The following is an 18,825-nucleotide window of genomic DNA, read 5'->3' on the forward strand; positions in this document are numbered from 1 at the left end:
GTATAACTCGGACGCGCGCGCTAGCGCGCGAGCGCGCGCGGACCCTGCCACTGCCACTGCAGCTACCATGGATATCAGCTAACAACACACACTCAGGCGCGCGCGCGCTCCCACTCGCACCACGCAGGAGTGGCCCCCGGCATCCCTACTCTCCTTCCCCACCCCCACTCCACCCGCTCTCCAGCTCGGCTACTGCTCGCTCAGGCTGTCGCCGCCGCCGCCGCCGCCGCCACCACCACCACAGCTCTCCTCTGCTGCGGGGCCACAGCCTTGAGTGTCATTCAAGGGACAGCACAACCTCACCCAAGCTCTCCTACCTCTGCCCAGCCGTCCCTGTCATCCTCCCCCTTCCTCGACCACACTCCATCCAAAGAAGAGGGAAAGCACCGAACAGAGAGGGGAGGAAGGCAAAGTCTGCTCTTCTCACCTCTTGGCCCCCTGGCTCCTCCAGCCTCATTCTCTCAGCACCAACTCCCTTACCCCAAAGGAATCCCTCAGGAGCTGAGGCGACTCACCCCACTGCCATGTCCAAAAGCTTGAAAAAGAAAAGCCACTGGACTAGCAAAGTCCATGAGAGTGTCATTGGCAGGAACCCAGAGGGTCAGCTGGGTTTTGAACTGAAGGGGGGCGCCGAGAATGGACAGTTCCCCTACCTGGGAGAGGTGAAGCCAGGCAAGGTGGCCTATGAGAGCGGAAGCAAGTTGGTGTCAGAGGAACTGCTGTTGGAAGTGAACGAGACCCCCGTGGCGGGGCTCACCATCAGGGACGTGCTGGCCGTGATCAAACACTGCAAGGACCCCCTCCGGCTCAAGTGTGTCAAGCAAGGTAAGCGCAGCGGCTGGCTCGGTGCTTTACCAGGAGGCTGGACCGCTCCAGGCGCCGGGGCATCATGGAAGGGTGGGCTCGCGTGTGGAAGGGGGTGTGTTGCGCGACAGTGGGGTGAGGTCGAGCGAGAACCGGCAGAGCAAGTGAGCTTTGCCGGGGCTCAGAATGGGGGGCTCAGTGGGAGGGAGGGGCGGGTTGCGGTGCAGCGTGCAACTTTGTTTGCGCAGTTACCCCCTCCCGTTTGGTAGGTGTTCGGCCTTGTCTGACCTCGGCGGTGCCGACGAGCTCCCGGGGCAATTGAATGTGCGTCAGCTGCATGGCCCGCAATGGATAAAGAGCTTTTAGGGAAGGAAAGAAGGCAGAAACGAAGAAGGGGGCAGGAAAGAGAGGAAGGAGCAACTTGAGGGTGCAGCGGCATCACCAGCAGGGCGGGGAGGAGTAGAGGGTGATGGGGCAAACGGAGACCGGCGCCCTCCGTTTCGGTAGCTGTACTGAAGACACCTTGAGGATCCCTGAGCCACTAATTAACAAAGAAGGGAAGGGACAGTTTGCTTCGGGCGCTTTGACGGGTCTGCCTTAACTTTTTCCCTGCCTCGCTCCTCTGTCCCCCTCCCCCGCCCATGGTCGTGTCATGTGGGCACCGCGCGTCACGTGCGCACTGACTAACTCGGGAGCTCACCCCGAGCCGGCCCGCGGGAGGCGGCTTGCGAGGCAGGCGCGGCGCTAGCTGCGGGTTCTAGAGTTGGAGGTCGGAGGAGAGACGTGGTTACCGGAATGTTCTTTACTATGGGGTTGTCTTCACGAGTGGAAGTTCTCTGTGGTCGGACTCCCCTCTGGCTTCGGATTTGGGCAGAGGGGGGCGGGGGGCGTGTTTCTAAGGAGGAACTGGGTGAAAAAGCCTTCTGGTTTCGACTGAGGATCCGGTCAGCTCCAACCTGGTTTAGATGAGCCTCCGCTGAAGGCTGTGATGGGATCTTGCAGAATTCTCGCAACTGTCTTTGCCTGAAGGAAAATGCTGGTCCTGAAGTAGGGAAGAGAGATAAAAGTTTCTTGGAAAGAGGACAACTTTAGCTGGAATAAAATAGTGTATCTTCATTTTCCACAAGGGATTGCATACATTTTGTAGCTCACATTCACAGTCCTGTGTGACATGTATGTATATGTGTCACAAATCGAAAGATTGGTTGTTGGTGACACATTGTTCGGATTCAAAGATGGAATTGAGCATGTCATTGCCTGCATTTTGAACAACCACTTATTCTCACTGCATGCTCTACTATCAAGAAACACTCTTGGGGAGGTATGATACACTCTTAGGGAGATATTCTTGTCTATAAACCAGTTTTAAAAGTCAGTGAAAAATGAAACCTCAGGCAAAATTTCTTAAATGTAAATTGCCATACAAAAGAGTTTTAGTTGGGGATTCTTGAGTGTTAGTGACTGATGACTTGAGATAGGCTAATGTGAACATTGACTTCTTTGTCGGGCTACAGAGTTAAATATGGTATGAACCTGAAGAATGTGTTTGGTAGGAAGGCAAATAGAGTATCTTACTGTTTTCCAAGATGACATACCAGAGGTTCGAATATAGGCATTAATGTTAGCATATTTGATGTCATGATACTATTTTATAGTAATGGGTATAAATGTGAAGTTCTGGTTTTGAATCCAGAAGTCTATGTCACAATTAATGACCATAGTTTTGTTGACAAGGTTGGTATTTGTAGTGGAAAATGGCTGCCAACTTTAAGATATTGTTATTAATAAATTGGACTAATGATTGTAGCCTAATGAGTGAAGTGTTTATCCTACTGTAGTTTGTAATTATGACCACATTTTAATGTACTCATTCTGAGCACACTATTTTGAGATGGACCTTCACAGGCTGTTGCTTCAGCAGCTAGGAAAGAAAGAAAGGGAGATTTTGGGGGTATTGTCAATCTATTCTATAAAATCCAGTGGAAAGACTTTTACTTGGAAAAATGAAGGCATGAAAGCTATCATTAAGTACTATCCTGTGATTATGCTTTAGGGCAAAAATAAGACAAATCTGTGGAAATTTTTAAAGGATGAAGCATTTTACTTATATTCAGATGATTTTAACAGAGCTTTAAAAAAATTTGTGAACTATACTGTGAACTCATTAGCTCCCATAATTGTGATTGTTTATAGAGGCCAGTGACCGCATGCCATGGATTCCTATGTAAGATGGGTACCTGGACTAGATCTCATGTAAACCCTTCCATGAATTGATCCAAGACAGTCTCAGATATTCAACGTCTATGTTAAGTTTTATTTAGAAGATTATAGTTTTTAGAACTCATGGAGTATAGACATATAATGTGATATATTTGGGGTTCTCTGGTAGCTCAATTGGTAAAGAACCCACCTGCAATGCAGGAGACCCTTCAATTCCTGGGTGGGGAAGATCCACTGGAGAAGGGGTAGGCTACCCACTCCAGTATCCTTGGGCTTCCCTGGTGGCTCAACTGGTAAGGAATCCGCCTGCAATGCGGGAGACCTGGGTTTGATCCCTGAGTTGGGAAGATCTCCTGGAGAAGGAAAAGGCTACCCACTCCAGTATTTTGGCCTGGAGAATTCCATGGACTGTATAGTCTGTGGGGTCGCAAAGAGTCAAGTATGACTGAATGTGATATATTTAGAGAAAATTTCTTTTCATTCTGTACTAACCTTTAGTTCTGGACTTCACTGGGTCATTGATGATTGATGCTTATAATGATATTCACAGAACCCCCACAGGAACCTGATTCACCTTCTGAATCTCTATTGACCAAGAAACAAAAATAATTGCTTCTTTTAGCTTTTGTGGAAAATATAATCCTCTTTTATATTCTTCCATGTGTGGTGATTCATATGCTATTCCCACGACGAAATATTTCTTTCCCTTGTCAAATAATAGATAGGTTTACTTTATCAATGTAAGTAAAGTGAAATTTTCAGAACTTTAGATATAGTGTCATGTGTCTTGGGTTTCATTACCGATTTCACGGGTGGGAAAAATACATAGAAATTCTTGGCTCTGTAGTTTTATTTCTAGAGATCCAATAAACTAGCATAATTGAAAAACTTAAACATGGTTTGTTTAGCAGTTGTTATTTAAAATATTAATAGCTGATTTTTGAATATTCAACACTGCATATTATATAGAAACTACATACATAATCAGGTAAACTAAGGCAGATTTTGCAAAGAAAAGGAGAAATTTGCATAACAAGAGTGTTTATTAAAAAGTGCACCATATAAAATTGCATTTTTTAATCAATTTTTATTTACATGTTTGGCCAGTTTTCCTTTACAGTTGTTTTAAGATGAAATTATCATAATTTTAAAAGAAGGTAAACTACCAGAATTTTAAGACGCAATAAACAAATAGATGTAATTTTTCTACAAAAATTTAAATGTTTTTTAAGCCATTTTTGAAAACCATTTAAATTCAAGATATTCCTTTTTAAATTTAAACTGCTTTTAATTCACACAGTGATGAGTCATATATGAAAAATACCATTTATTTTCATATCCTATTATTTTTTATAAATTATGGCTTTTTAGATTATAATAATACATTTTTATCACCAAAACATTTAATTCTAAACTAGTTGTTCTCTTCTGTGATCTCATTAATGCAGTGGATGCAGTTGAAGGAAGTTTCTTGAGTGATTTTGAGATCTGTACTGAAGTGCTAAAGGTTTTTCTTTTTTTTCTTTTAAAATTTGCACTAATGTTCACTGCAGGCAATTATATAGACCTTTGTGTCCTACATTCCTTGCTACTGCATCTAAAACCACCTGGGGACCTGCATAGCCTGAACTTATTTTCCCCTTTAGGATCTCACAATGGAAAATAAAAGGCAAAAAGTTTTCTAAATTTTCCTATGTAGAAGAAGGGCCAAATAAAGCCTTTGAAATTCAGTTCTAGAGAAGATGTACATTGCTCTCTCTCCTATTGCTCCTTTCAGAGACACCTTCAAAGGAAAGTAGATCCACAATTATTAAGAGTCATGCTTCTTTTTGACTGACTTCAAGCTAGTATCATAGAGTTAAACCTCTGTGCTTCCTTTATTTGAAAAGCTGAAAACAAATTGTGTCAAATTTTCTCCAAGATTCATTTTCCTCCATAGAAAACTTAAGTATGTGAATTTATTGAATTATTTAAGCAATTTGATCAGTTAATTATTTTAGGATAAAGTATCTTTAAATTTTAGGACAAGGTGAATGAGTTATCTTTGGGCATAATTTATGGGGATACTACTATAGTTTTCAATATATTTTTTAATGTACAAAATTTAGATAGTATGATGTTGAACGTTAAATATGACTGTGTGCTTTTTTGTCATGTTTGATTACTTTTGAGGTGAAACTACAGCTAATGTATTTAAGTGCCACCTTTTCTACTCTTAAGGGCTTCCCAGGTGGTGCTAGTGGTAAAGAATCCGCCTGCTAATGCAGGAGACAAGAGAGACTCAGAGACTCCCTTCAGTCCCTGGGTAGGGAAGATCCCCTGGAGGAGGGCATGGCAACCCACTCCAGTATTCTTGCCTGGAAAAATTCCGTGTAGACAGAGGAGCCTGGTGGGCTACAGTCCATAGGGCCGCAGAGAGTCAGACACAACTGTGCAAAGCGACTAAGCACTAAGCACATTTCTATACTTAACATTTATATGGTGCAATCTTTTCCCATATTTCTTATGCTCACTTTTTAGCTGCTTGAAATCCACACATTCACTCTCATAGTGAGCAAAAAGTTTTCACATTGAACAACCCTGACTGCTTGTAGTTTAAACAATGGCTTTCAAATGCATAGCAGTCCCTGGATGAATCATTTCTCTGAAGAATTGTGATAGAGTAGCCTTTAAATGTAGTCTCCCAAATAGATTGTCTGGGTTTGAATCCCGAGTATGCCACTTGGTATTGGCAATATAAACAAGTTATCTAGCCCAGGGTAGTAATAGTATCTTGAGAATATTAAATGAGGTATGTATTTAAATGATGTAGTGTCTGGCAGATAATAAGCATTATGTAAGTGTTCGTAAATGTCTTTCCAAACATGTTGGTCATTTTGAACTAGTGACATGAAATGTTTTTAACTTTCAAAGGATTTTACACTTAATTGAAGACTAACTGAGAAATAGAAAATGATTGACTAGTAAGTAGTATGAGTAATTTGCAAGTAGTAGTCTTAAAGTTTTTCTATAGAGTGAAGTCGGAGAAGGCAATGGCACCCCACTCCAGTACTCTTGCCTGGAAAATCCATGGACAGAGGAGCCTGGTAGGCTGCAGTCCATGGGGTCACTAAGAGTCGGGCATGACTGAATGACTTCACTTTCACTTTTCACTTTCATGCATTGGAGAAGGAAATGGCAACCCACTCCAGTGTTCTTGCCTGGAGAATCCCAGGGGGCGAGGAAGTTTGGTGGGCTGTCGTCTCTGGGGTCGCACAGAGTCGGACACGACTGAAGTGACTTAGCAGCAGCAGCAGCAGCATAGAGTGAAGTAAATCTTTGAAAAGCATTAATGTGAAGAGTATTGCCATTAAATGGAATGGAATATATTTTCATCTTTTAAAAATAACTCTCACTGATGCCACCTTTATGTGTAAAGATGTTTTATATTTATTTTATACTCTAGCCATAGTTTATTTTCACTCAATAATTTATTCCCTTTGTCCCCATATCTTATTGAATCATTTACTCTAGGCTTGACAAGCATAGAAATCCTATTAGAATTCACTAATTTAAGCTTAGGAATTTAGTTTATACTTCTTACATGTGACTAGAGTTAAATACAAGTATCATGTTTTAAGGCAGAACTTTTATTTCTTAGCTAGAAATCACAACCTCATAAAGAAGAGCAAAAAAAAAAAAAAAAAAAAAAACCCAGAATTATTTCCTATGTGTTCATAGTCAACCATGTAAAATAAAGAAAAATACATCAAAAGTCAGCTAAAAGTTTACTTTGCATTTGTGAGCATGTCAGCAGCTCAATACGAATGATTCTTTATATTAACAGTTTCAAGACGAAGCAACCAATAGTATATCTACCATCAGCTAAAATAAGTGATTTTAGCATTTAAGCTGACTTAATCCCATCTTAGAATTCAATAAGAACATTTACCTTGCTGGTCCAGTGTCCAACATTAATTTTTAAAAGTATTTCTAAACAACAGTCTGATTATTATGAAAAGCATGGAATAGGGTCTTGCAACTTTCTTAGTATTGTGATTGATTATCCCATTCCAGTCCCAGCTCCCTCTCTTTTGTTTACAGGAAGGACGGATACAATATTTCTCTAATAAAAGTAAATTATAATTTCTGTTGTATAGATAAGTTAGTAATGGTTTCATAATTACTGATTTTACATAGGCTTGCATAGGGATATGATCTGCTTAAAACTCAAAATGGTCATATTCTTATAGGAAGTTGATAATTGCTTCTGTTATTACATTTCATTGATATGTTACAAACTCCATTAAAAAAGACTCTGGAAATTAATTTTTTAATTAATTTTAAAAAATATTAATCAAAAATTTTAACTTAAGCTTTAGAAATTTGTTTTAAATTTAATAAACAATATTGTCTGCTTTGGATAGTCTAGAAGTAACAGGAAAAACATTTCCTTTTTTTGACAACTGATTGAATATTAACTCAGATACGTCCAGTGCATCTATTTTCAAAGATAAAGGAGGATGATGAATGCATATTTTAAGTGAGTGATTAGATTTTGTTCAACTTAACATAATTTTATGGCTTGTTTTACCTTAGGAAACATTTTTCCCTGTAATTGTTACATGAATCCATGTCAGTCTTTGTGTTATTTTCAGTTATTTTGGTTTACCTAAACATGTTTTTTCACTTTTAAAATCATGGCAGTTGTCATGTATTCAATAATGGCTGCAAATGAATATATGACAGAAGAAAGATTAAATCTTTATAGTGTGAAGTAAAAGATATTTTGAAGATATTGATTTCTCTGATGATAAAATTTATGGAATAATTATTTGAACCTTTTAACTGAGTTTAGTGAAACTCATGCATATGAAATCAGAGATTTTTCTATAAATAGCCATGGGTTTTACTTTTTTCTCTTTTTTTTATTTTTCAAATTATGAAAGTATGATAACACATTTACAGGAGACTTGGAAATTGGAAAGTTACATATAGTTCCTCTATGCGTGTATGTGTGCCAAGTCTCTTCAGTCAGGTCTGACATTTTGTGACCCCATGGACTATAGTCAACCATGCTCCTCTGTCCATGGGATTCTCCAGGCAAGAATACTGGAGTAGGTTGCCACGGCCTCCTCCAGGGGATCTTCCTGACCCAGGGATCGAACCAACATCTACTGTGACTCCTGATTTTTCGGCGAATTCTTTACTGCTGTGCCACCAGGGAAGTCTCATAGTTCTGCTATATATTACAATTATCTTTTAAGTAGATAAATTAAGATATTTTGTTTGTAATTTCAATATTAAACTCTCAAAAATTAATAGAATGAATATATGGAAAAGTAGAAGGGTATAGTAAAACTAAAAATCGTCATGAACCAATACAATATAATTAAGATTTATACAATTTTCATACAACAGTGAGATACAAATTCTATTCAGGTTCCCATAGACTATAAACTTGGAGACATTGGAACATATTCAGGGACATAAAACAAGGTGCAAAAATTTCATGGTCTAAAGGTATTGCAACCATACAGTTTGTTCTCTTATCACTGTGGAATTATGTTAGAAATCAATATCAAAAGACATTTGAAAATAATCTACATATTTTCAAGTGCAATGTGACATTTATCAAAAGAAATCTTTGACTAGCCATTGAAAGCCTCAATAAAGTTAGAAGGCTAAAAAAAGCACAGATGGGAAGCAGAGAAGAAAGTATTTAAATGAGAAATTATATCAGAATGAGAAATTAATATCGAGGATACTTTACAAATCGCGTGCATTTGGAAATTAAACATCCACTTTTAAATGATAGGAATATCTAACAAGCCTTAACCAGGAAAATTAGAAAATATTTGTGACAATAAAAATGAAAAGAGAATTTAACAGAATTTGTTGCATGCAGGTGAAGCTGCTTAATGCAACTAAGTACAATGTGGAATCTTGAAAATAAGGTATGAAAACAAATAATGGCCACTAGCATAAAATTTTGTGAAATTTGAACAAAATCTGTACTTTAGTTAATAATACTGTATCACACGGTAATTCCTATTTTTTTTTTTACAATATAGTATTCTTTATGTTCTCAGAATTGGATCAGATGTTTCAAGCCTCATTCAGTTTTTTTTTTTTTTAATCGCTAAGATAATAAGCTTTCTAGACTTTTAGCAGTAATACTAGATGCCAAAATACATGGAACTATATCAAAGTTTTGAGTGAATATAAATTAAATATCTAGCATTCTGTTCATACTAAGTAAAACAAGTGGAATCAGCCATGGGTTTTATTGATTTACTGTGAAATGAAATGGGAAGAAGCAAATCTGTTTAATAAAGAATGTATATTTTATTTATCTATTTTCACATTACATTGTGTTTTAAAACATTTCTCAAAACATGAGCTCTTGGGCTTCCCTGGTGGCTTAGGCATAAAGAATCCACGTGCCAATGCAGGAGACACAGGTTCAACCCCTGGTGCAGGTAGATCCCACATGCTGTGGAGCAGCTAAGCCTGTATGCCACGACTGCTGAGCCTGTGCTCTAGAGCCTGGGAGCTTTAACTACTAAAGCCCATGGCCCTAGAGCCTGTGCTCCACAGCAAGAGAAGCCACTGCATTGAAAAGCCCACTCACTGCAACTAAAGAAAGCCTTCACAGCTACAAAGACTCGGCATAGTCCCAGCCACCCCCCACGGAAAATACACATGAGCTTCCCAGATGTTCAGTTCAGTTCAGTTCAGTCGCTCAGTCGTGTCCGACTCTTTGCGACCTCATGAATCGCAGCACGCCAGGCCTCCCTGTCCATCACCAACTCATGTCCATCGAGTCAGTGATGCCATCCAGCCAGTTCATCCTCTGTCATCCCCTTTTCCTCCTGCCCCCAATCCCTCTCAGCATCAGAGTCTTTTCCAATGAGTCAACTCTTTGCATGAGGTGGCCAAAGTACTGGAGTTTCATCATTCCTTCCAAAGAAATCCCAGGGCTGATCTCCTTCAGAATGGACTGGTTGGATCTCCCTGCAATCCATGGGACTCTCAAGAGTCTTCTCTGACACCACAGTTCAAAAGCATCAATTCTTCGGTGCTCAGCTTTCTTCACAGTCTAACTCTCACCTCCATACATGACTACTGGAAAAACCATAGCCTTGACTAGATGGACCTTTGTTGGCAAAGTAATGTCTCTGCTTTTGAATATGCTCTCTAGGTTGGTCATAACTTTCCTTCCAAGGAGCAAGCGTCTTTTAATTTCATGGCTGCAGTCACCATCTGCAGTGATTTTGGAGCCCCCCAAAATAAAGTCTGACACTGTTTCCACTGTTTCCCCATCTATTTCCCATGAAGTGATGGGACCAGATGCCATGATCTTCGTTTTCTGAATGTTAAACTTTAAGCCAACTTTTTCACTCTCCTCTTTCACTTGTTACAATGACTTATTTATATTGTCATGGATTAAAGGTAGCATAGAGGCTGTTTGCACTTTACATTGTCACTTAATAGATCATAGAGAATGTCTAAGTGAAAATGTTATGTGCAAAAACCAATTATATATGTATTTTAATACTTATTTTTCATTTTATGTGTGAGCAGTGGTGCTTATCCTAGTATTTTGTATCACTGTGCACAAGAAGGTACATACTTAGCTGGAATATATATTAATACAAGGGTAATGAGTGCTGTAGAAATCCACAAATTTATCTAGCACATACTCTAAACTTGTCAAAATCTGAGTAGCTGGATTGCAAGCATAAGCAAGTTTCAGAGATATGAAATGTCCAATTTTGCATCTGTGAAGCATTCTGATCAGCCCACAGTTGAAACCACTTTGTCTTTCTTTGCAGTCTGTGCTATAAGGATGTTAAAGCAACTCTTTACTACACACTTTCTTCAAAAAAATAACAAGCATTAATAGAGACAGTAATCTTTTATTATATAATGTGATAAATATCATTACGTTGGCAACATATTACAAACATATAAATGTATCAAAGTAACATGTTCTGTGCACCTCAGATTTACAGGACCTTACATGAAAAAAGTATTCTATTAAATAAGTAACAAGACTCAAAGGGTCACAAAAATTGTGGCTTATTTCCAAAACCACCCTGATCATGAATAAATGTAATCTTGCCTCTTGGCAACTCATGTACTTAGTGGATGACCATTTTATTAGGACTGAGGTCTAAGTAGATAGAAAGAAGTCAATTCCTCTCTGGAAGAACAGGAATGTTATCAAAGATGCTCTTACCCATCTAAAATCTTCCCTCTTAGTATTTCTTCTGAAACATTATCTCTAATATCATCTCATTTTCCTCTTTGGTTGGAAGTACCTTTGCTTTCCTTTTCTTCAGTTCATTGTGGGAGAGTCACTGTAGTGAATAGCAAATTTGTCAGTTCTGCTTCTTTGCGTACATGAAACACACCCACACATGTGTATGAATGCACACACACACACACACACGCACACACACACACATTTTTCAAACAGCAAAGTTCAATGCCAGTTTTTAAAAGTTATTTTTTGGCCAGGCCATGCAGCATGTGGGATCCTAGTTCCCTAACCAGGAATCAAACCTGTTACAGTGGAAGTGAGGAGTCTCAACCACTGACTGCTGGGGAAGTCTGTCAGTGCCAATTTTTAAATTGATAGTCCTGGAATGGCATTTATACATGTAAGAGGACAGTCTGATTTTAGTGAAAGAGTTACATAACATTATTCCACGTGTGACAAATCTAGCTTGTACTGCTGCTGCTGCTGCTAAGTCGCTTCAGTTGTGTCTGACTCTGTGCGACCCCATAGACGACAGCCTACCAGGCTCCCCCGTCCCTGGGGTTCTCCAGGCAAGAACACTGGAGTGGGTTGCCATTTCCTTCTCCAATGCATGAAAGTGAAAAGTGAAAGTGAAGTCGCTCAGTTGTGTCCGACTCTTCACGACCCCATGGACTGCAGCCTACCAGGCTCCTCTGCCCATGGGATTTTCCAGGCAAGAGTACTGGAGTGGGGTGCCATTGCCTTCTCCAGGAAAAGCTTGCACAGGCACTCATAAATTTTCAACTATGATTGGTATTTTTAAACCCTTATTAACTATGATAATGAGAGACCTAAAAGACATAATGACATTGAGTGCCCAGATGATTTCTGTATTTCATATATATTAGTTGTTAAGAAATGATAATAGTTTAGTAGTTTGGATTTTAGTCATTTTTATTTATATCACCAAGTGGTTGGTGGGCTAGGATGCCTAAGATAATGTCCTAATGTTAATGTAATATAATGTAATGTAAAGAAGGGGCAGAGATAAGGAGCATGCTTATTTATGAATTTGATAACATATTTACAGAGTAGTTTAAATTGCACTGGTTTAGATGTCTCAGAAAAAATGAGAGGATTGAATCCAACATGCTGTGAGTATATGTGAAAGTTTCTTAGTCGTGTCTAACTCTTTGTGACCCCATGGACTGTACAGTCTGTGGAATTCTCCAGGCCAGAATACTGAAGTGGGCAACCTTTCCCTTCTCTAGGAGATCTTCCCAATCCAGGGATCGAACCCAGGTCTTCCACATTGCAGGCGAATTCTTTACCAGCTGAGCCACAAGGGAAGCCCAATGAGTATTTGATATATTATAATTCTAAAGAATTAATCACTTATAGAGGTACTAATGTTGCTTTATGGAGAATTTGAAAATGTCAAGAAAAACCAAGCTTAATTCAGCCCTAAAGGGTTTTGTCCGGAGAAGGCAATGGCACCCCATTCCAGTACTCTTGCCTGGAAAATCCCAGGGACGGGGGAGCCTGGTGAGTTGCCGTCTATGGGGTCGCACAGAGTTGGACACGACTAAAGTGATTTAGCAGCAGCAGCAGCAGCAGCAAAGGATTTTGTCATGAAATGGAGAATATGATATTTTGAATTACATTGAGGTTTTAATTTAAATCTATTTTCTTTATGGCAAATTAATTTGCTTTGGAGTGGATATATATGAATTTGTGAAATGTACGTATACCATAAGCTTTACTAAAAACTGTTTAAAATTTATAATGTCTTTGATAGCCCAAGCAGTGTGCTAACATACTACTGTGAATCAAAAAAGTATCCTTTTATATTCTTGTATCAAAATTAATTGGATATTCTTCATTGTCTAGTATTAAGAGCATCATAAGACCCTTTATCTTTGGGGAAATTGACTTTTAGCATTGAGTAGTTTTGCTTCTGTTGAGTATGTTTTCAGATAGACTTTAGAAAGTCACAAAGGTATTAGAGACATTGTTGATTGTCTACCTGGGATGCATTTCTTCTTTTCCCATCCTCTCATTCCTTACTGAACAGAATGCCAGTTTTATTCAACAATCTACACACTGGTGTGATGCTGTGCCACATGCTTTGTATTATGTCAGCTTTATCCCAAGGGGATGAATTTAAAGTAGTCTAAATCAAACATGGTAATTCCGTCTCTTTGCCAGTGACTGCTTTAGGAAATGGCTTATAACCCAGTTCTAAGTAATGAAAAGTAAAGTAGAACCCCTTTGTGGACTTTCTGAGAAACTTTTTAGTTTCTCAGAAATAATATCCAGGACAAATATATTCATTTTTCTATGAAAGTTGCTATATATGGAGGTGATACCTGGAGCCACTGGAGCCATCTTGTGATCTTGAGGAGAAAGACCAAAGGTGGAGAATGGCCGAACTGAGTGACAATCTGAACTGAGTGATGATCTGCTAAAATAATGAGCCCAGACTAGTCCTTTCTTAAGACTTACTGTTATTGAACTAAGAGTACATAAGATATGTTGAACCATTTGGACTGGGTTTTCTGTTATTTTGAGACCAAAGTCTTTTGACAGATATAACTGAAAAAATGGTATAAAAATAGCTATTTTATTCCCATTTTATTGTTTTGGGAAGCATTACTGAACATCTTTCAGAAACAGAAATCTATTTGGAGAATAAACCAAGATGTATATTCTTGTTACACAAATTCACTCAAATTCTAGGTGTGTCTCCATTATCTCACTAAGATTTATCTGGTTGGACCTCTGTTTTAAATTACAGAAAATTATAAATATTCGGAAGTAAATTATGTGGAACACAGATTTATTTTTAATAATATCCAAAATAGAACATAATCGAGAAAATAAATCAACTGCAAAAATATACCCACCAATGCATGCCAGAAACAACTAGAAATATTTTTTGAATTATATAATGTTTGCACATGTCTATGTCATCGATTCAGTAGTGTATAATTCTAAACTGACTCATCAGAAATGTTCCAACACCAATTTTCTAGAGCTATAATTCATCTAATTATTATTTCAGTTCAGTCCAGTCATTCAGCCATGTCCGACTCTTTGCCACCCATGGACTGCGGCATGCCAGGCTTCCCTGTCCATCCCCAACTCCCAGAGCTTACTCAAACTCATGTCCATCCAGTCAGTGATGCCATCCAACCACCTCATCCTTTGTCATCCCCTTCTCCTCCTGCCTTCAATCTTTCCCAGCATCAGAGTCTTTTCCAAAGAGTCAGTTCTTCGTATCAGGTGGACAGAGTATTGGAGTTTCAACTTCAACATCAGTCCTTCCAATGAACACCCAGGACTAATCTCCTTTACAATGGACTGGTTGGATCTCCTTGCAGTCCACAGGACTCTCAAGAGTCTTCTTCAATATCACAGTTCAAAACCATCAATTCTTCGGCATTCAGCTTTCTTTATAGTCCAACTCTCAATCCCTACATGACTACTGGAAAAACCATAGCCTTGATTAGATGAACCTTGGTTGACAAAGTAATGTCTCTGCTTTTGAATATGCTGTCTAGGTTAGTCATAACTTTTCTTCCAAAGAGCAAGTGTCTTTTAATTTTCATGGCTGCAGTCACTATCTGCAGTGATTTTGGGGCCCCCCAAAATAAAATCTGTCACTGTTTCCATTGTTTCCCAATCTATTTGCCATGAAGTGATGGGACCAGATGCCATGATCTTCGTTTTCTGAATGTTGAGCTTTAAGCCAACTTTTTCACTCTCTTCTTTCACTTTCATCAAGAGGCTCTTTAGTTCCTCTTCGCTTTCTGCCATAAGCGTGGTATCATCTGCCTACCTGAGGTTATTGATATTTCTCCTGGCAATCTTGATTCCAGCTTGTGCTTCATCCAGCCCAGAATTTCTCATGATGTACCCTGCGTATAAGTTAAATAAGCAGGGTGACTATATACAGCCTTGATGTACTCCTTTTCCTCTTTGGAACCAGTCTGTGGTTACAGTTCTAACTGTTGCTTCTTGACCTGCATACAGATTTCTCAGGAGGCAGGTGCTGTGGTAGTCCCAGTTTTTTAAGAATTTTCCACAGTTTGTTGTGATCCACATAGTCAGTAAAGCAGAAATAGATGTTTTTCTGGAACTCTCTTGCTTTTTCACAATTTGATCTCTGGTTCTTCTGCCTTTTATAAATCCAGCTTGAACATCTGGATGTTCAAGGCTCACGTAAGGTTGAAGCCTGGCTTGGAGGATTTTGAACATTACTTTGCTAGCATGTGAGATGAGTGCAATTGTATGGTAATTTGAGTATTCTTTGGTATTGACTTTGTTTGGGATTGGAATGAAAACTGACCTTTTGCAGTCCTGTGGCCACTGCTGAGTTTTCCAAATGTGCTGGCATATTGAGTGCAGCACCTTCACAGAATCATCTTTTAGGATTTGAAATAGCTCAACTGGAATTCCATCACCTCCACTAGCTTTGTTCATAGTGATGCTTCCTAAGGCCCACTGGACTCTGCATTCCAGGATGTCTGGCTCTAGGTGAGTGATCACACCATCATGGTTATCTGGGTCATGAAGATTTTCTTTGTATAGATTTTCTGTATATTCTTGCCACCTCTTAATATCTTCTGCTTCTGTTAGATCCATACCATTTCTGTCCTGTTCCCTTGGTATCTCTAATTGTCTTGAAGAGATCTCTAGTCTTTCCCATTCTATCATTTTCCTCTGTTTCTTTGCGCTGATCACTGAGGAAGGCTTTGTTATCTCTCTTTGCTATTCTTTGGAACTCTGCATTCAGATGGGTATATCTTTCCTTTTCTCTTGCCTTTAGCTTTTGTTCTTTTCTCAGCTATTTTTAAGGCCTCCTTAGACAACCATTTTGCTTTTTTTTGCATTTCTTTTTCTTGGGGATGGTCTTGATCAGTGCCTCCTATACAATGTCACAAACTTCTGTCCATAATTCTTCAGGCAATCTGTCTATCAGATCTAATCCCTTGAATCTACTTGTCACTTCCACTGTATAATCATAAGAGATTTGATTTAGGTCATACCTGAATGATCTAGTGGTTTTCCCTAATTTCTTCAGTTTAAGTATGTATTTGGAATAAGGAGTTCATAATCTGAGCCATAGTCAACTCCTGGTCTTGTTTTTGCTGATCACATGGACCACAGCCTTGTCTAGTTCAATGAAACCATGAGACATGCTGTGTAGGGCCACCCAAGATGGATGGGTCATGGTGGAAAGTTCTGAGAAAATGTGGTCCACTGGATAAGGGAATGGCACACCACTTCAGTATTCTTGCCTTGAGAACCCCATGAAAAGTATAAAAAGGCAAAAAGATAGGACACTGAAAGATGAACTCTCCAGGTTGGTAGGTGCCCAATATACTACTGGAGAACAGTGAAGAAACAACTCCAGAAAGAATGAAGAGACAGAGCCAAAGCAAAAAACAACAGCCAGTTGTGGATGTGACTGGTGATGGAAGTAAAGTCTGATGCTGTAAAGAACAACATTGCATAGGAACCTGGTTAGGTCCATGAATCAAGGTAAATTGTAAGTGGTCAAACAGGAGATGGCAAGAGTGAACATCGACATTTTAGGAATCAGTGAACTAAAATGGACTGGAATGGGTGAATTTAACTCAGATGACCTTATATCTACTACTGTGGGCAAGAATCTCTTAGAAGAAATTGAGTGGCCCTCATAGCCAACAAAAGATTCCAAAATGCAGTACTTGGGTGCAGTTTCAAAAATGATTGAATGATGTCTGTTCATTTCCAAGACAAACCATTCAGTATCAAAGTAATCCAAGTCTATTCCCCAACCCATAATGCTGAAGAAGATGAAGTTGAACGGATTTATGAAGACCTACAAGAGCTTCTAACACCCAAGACAGATGTTTTTTTCATTATAGGGGACTGGAATGCAAAAGTAAGTTATTATTTAGAGAACATTTATTGGTAACCTATTCTCTATCTGGCATTGAACTAGAGACTGGTGACAAAAAGATGAATATGACTTCATTAAGACAGCATCTATGTATGTTCTCAAGTAGTTCATCCTATGGTACATGTGTGTGGCCTAAGCTAAAAATCACTAAGAAGGTTCTTTTATCTTTTAAAGATAGCATCCATTATGTAATCAGAATAAAAGGTAAGGAAAAACATTTTGGAGAAGAAATATGGAATAAAATGAAGAAATATGGAGTAAACATAGAGAAGAAATATAGGAGTCCTTAGTCAGTTCAAATAGTTGCATAAACTCTGTATATGTTTTAATGTTGTGCTATGTTCTAGGCACTGTGCTAGACAGTGGCTATAGTAAGGTGTGTAACTCTTGATCCTGTGCCAGAAATTTCATAGTGTAGTATATAATTAAGAGCACAGAGCTTTGGAGACAGACAAGTGTGGTTTCCACTCACAGCTTTATTCTTCATGCTAGTTGTGAATTGAACAAATTATTTTACATCTCTGTATCAGTTCCATCCTTTGTAAAAATAGGTAACATTTCAAACTTACTTTGCACAAATTTTATAAGGAATAAATGTTGTAATATCTATAGGATGCTTAGCCTAAGGCCTGAAGTATAGTATAGATTCAATATTATATATATAATATGTATGTGTGTATGTCACATCTGTATTGTTTGATATTATTATAGTTATCATATATACTATATATTAATGTTCAGTTTTATTTAACAACTACTATAAAAATAATTTTGAATGCAATAAATATTTCAGAAGACCTATGCCTGGGAGAAGGGTATTTGGTCTCTCCTGAGTTTCCAAACAACAGTTCATGGAAAAGGGACTACTTGAGTAGGGGAATCACTTGAGGAGAGTAGGAGGATTCTTCTAGAGAAAAAGGCAGTGCATCATTGATATTAAGGGTTTCTAGGAGAGTTTTAAACAAGACTATCTAAGTACTAAAGTATCAACTTTAATACAGGCAGTAGTAATAAATGAGCTAGATGAATTAGATATGGGCTAATCCATCATTAAGAACTGAATGGTGAGACACTGGGTATTACTGTGAATAGTATTATTAATATTGTCATTAATGGCAAACATATGTATCATTTATTATATGTCAGGTAGCATTCTAAATACTTTAAGTAAATGTTAATTGATTTAACCTCCACAAGGTAGGTACCACTTGGCAGATAAGAAAATGACCCCAGAGATGAAGAAACTTGCCCAAAGCCACAGAACAATTAACAGAACCACGATTTAACCTAGGAAGTGCACTTAACTACTATTCTAGCTTGCCTTTCTGTGTTAAGAACAGAACTGACAAGGTCATATGTGTGCATTGTTTTCCCAGTGAGGATATCACTGTAGGCAACATTTCATGGAGCACATGTAAGGTAATGAAGAAACTTGATTGAAAGAGGTTGAAGATAGAGGCAGGAAGACCATTAAGGAGGCTATAGATTTACCCACAGGAGAGGTTTTAAAGTCTTGAACGATAATAATTAGGGTAGGAATGGGAAAGAGTGGACTGAGTCTAGAAAAAATGTGATTGGTAAAATTGTGAGTACACGTGATTATATGGGGATGAAGAGGAAGGCA

At 38.7% G+C, this 18,825-nt stretch overlaps 1 protein-coding gene across 12 annotated transcripts in view; it reads left to right on the forward strand.

Annotated features, from left to right (window-relative positions):
• The first annotated feature begins 524 nt into the window (after positions 1-524).
• MAGI2 (membrane associated guanylate kinase, WW and PDZ domain containing 2) overlaps positions 525-18,825 on the forward strand; it is a 1,471,158-nt gene continuing 1,452,857 nt past the window's right edge. For all 12 annotated transcript variants that reach the window (XM_061413833.1, XM_061413837.1, XM_061413836.1 and 9 more), the window contains exon 1: positions 525-825. In XM_061413833.1, coding sequence (XP_061269817.1) covers positions 525-825 — 301 coding nt within the window. The remainder of the gene's footprint in view (positions 826-18,825) is intronic.

The sequence above is a fragment of the Bos javanicus genome, chromosome 4 (assembly GCF_032452875.1).
Source record: "Bos javanicus breed banteng chromosome 4, ARS-OSU_banteng_1.0, whole genome shotgun sequence".
NCBI lineage: Eukaryota > Metazoa > Chordata > Mammalia > Artiodactyla > Bovidae > Bos > Bos javanicus.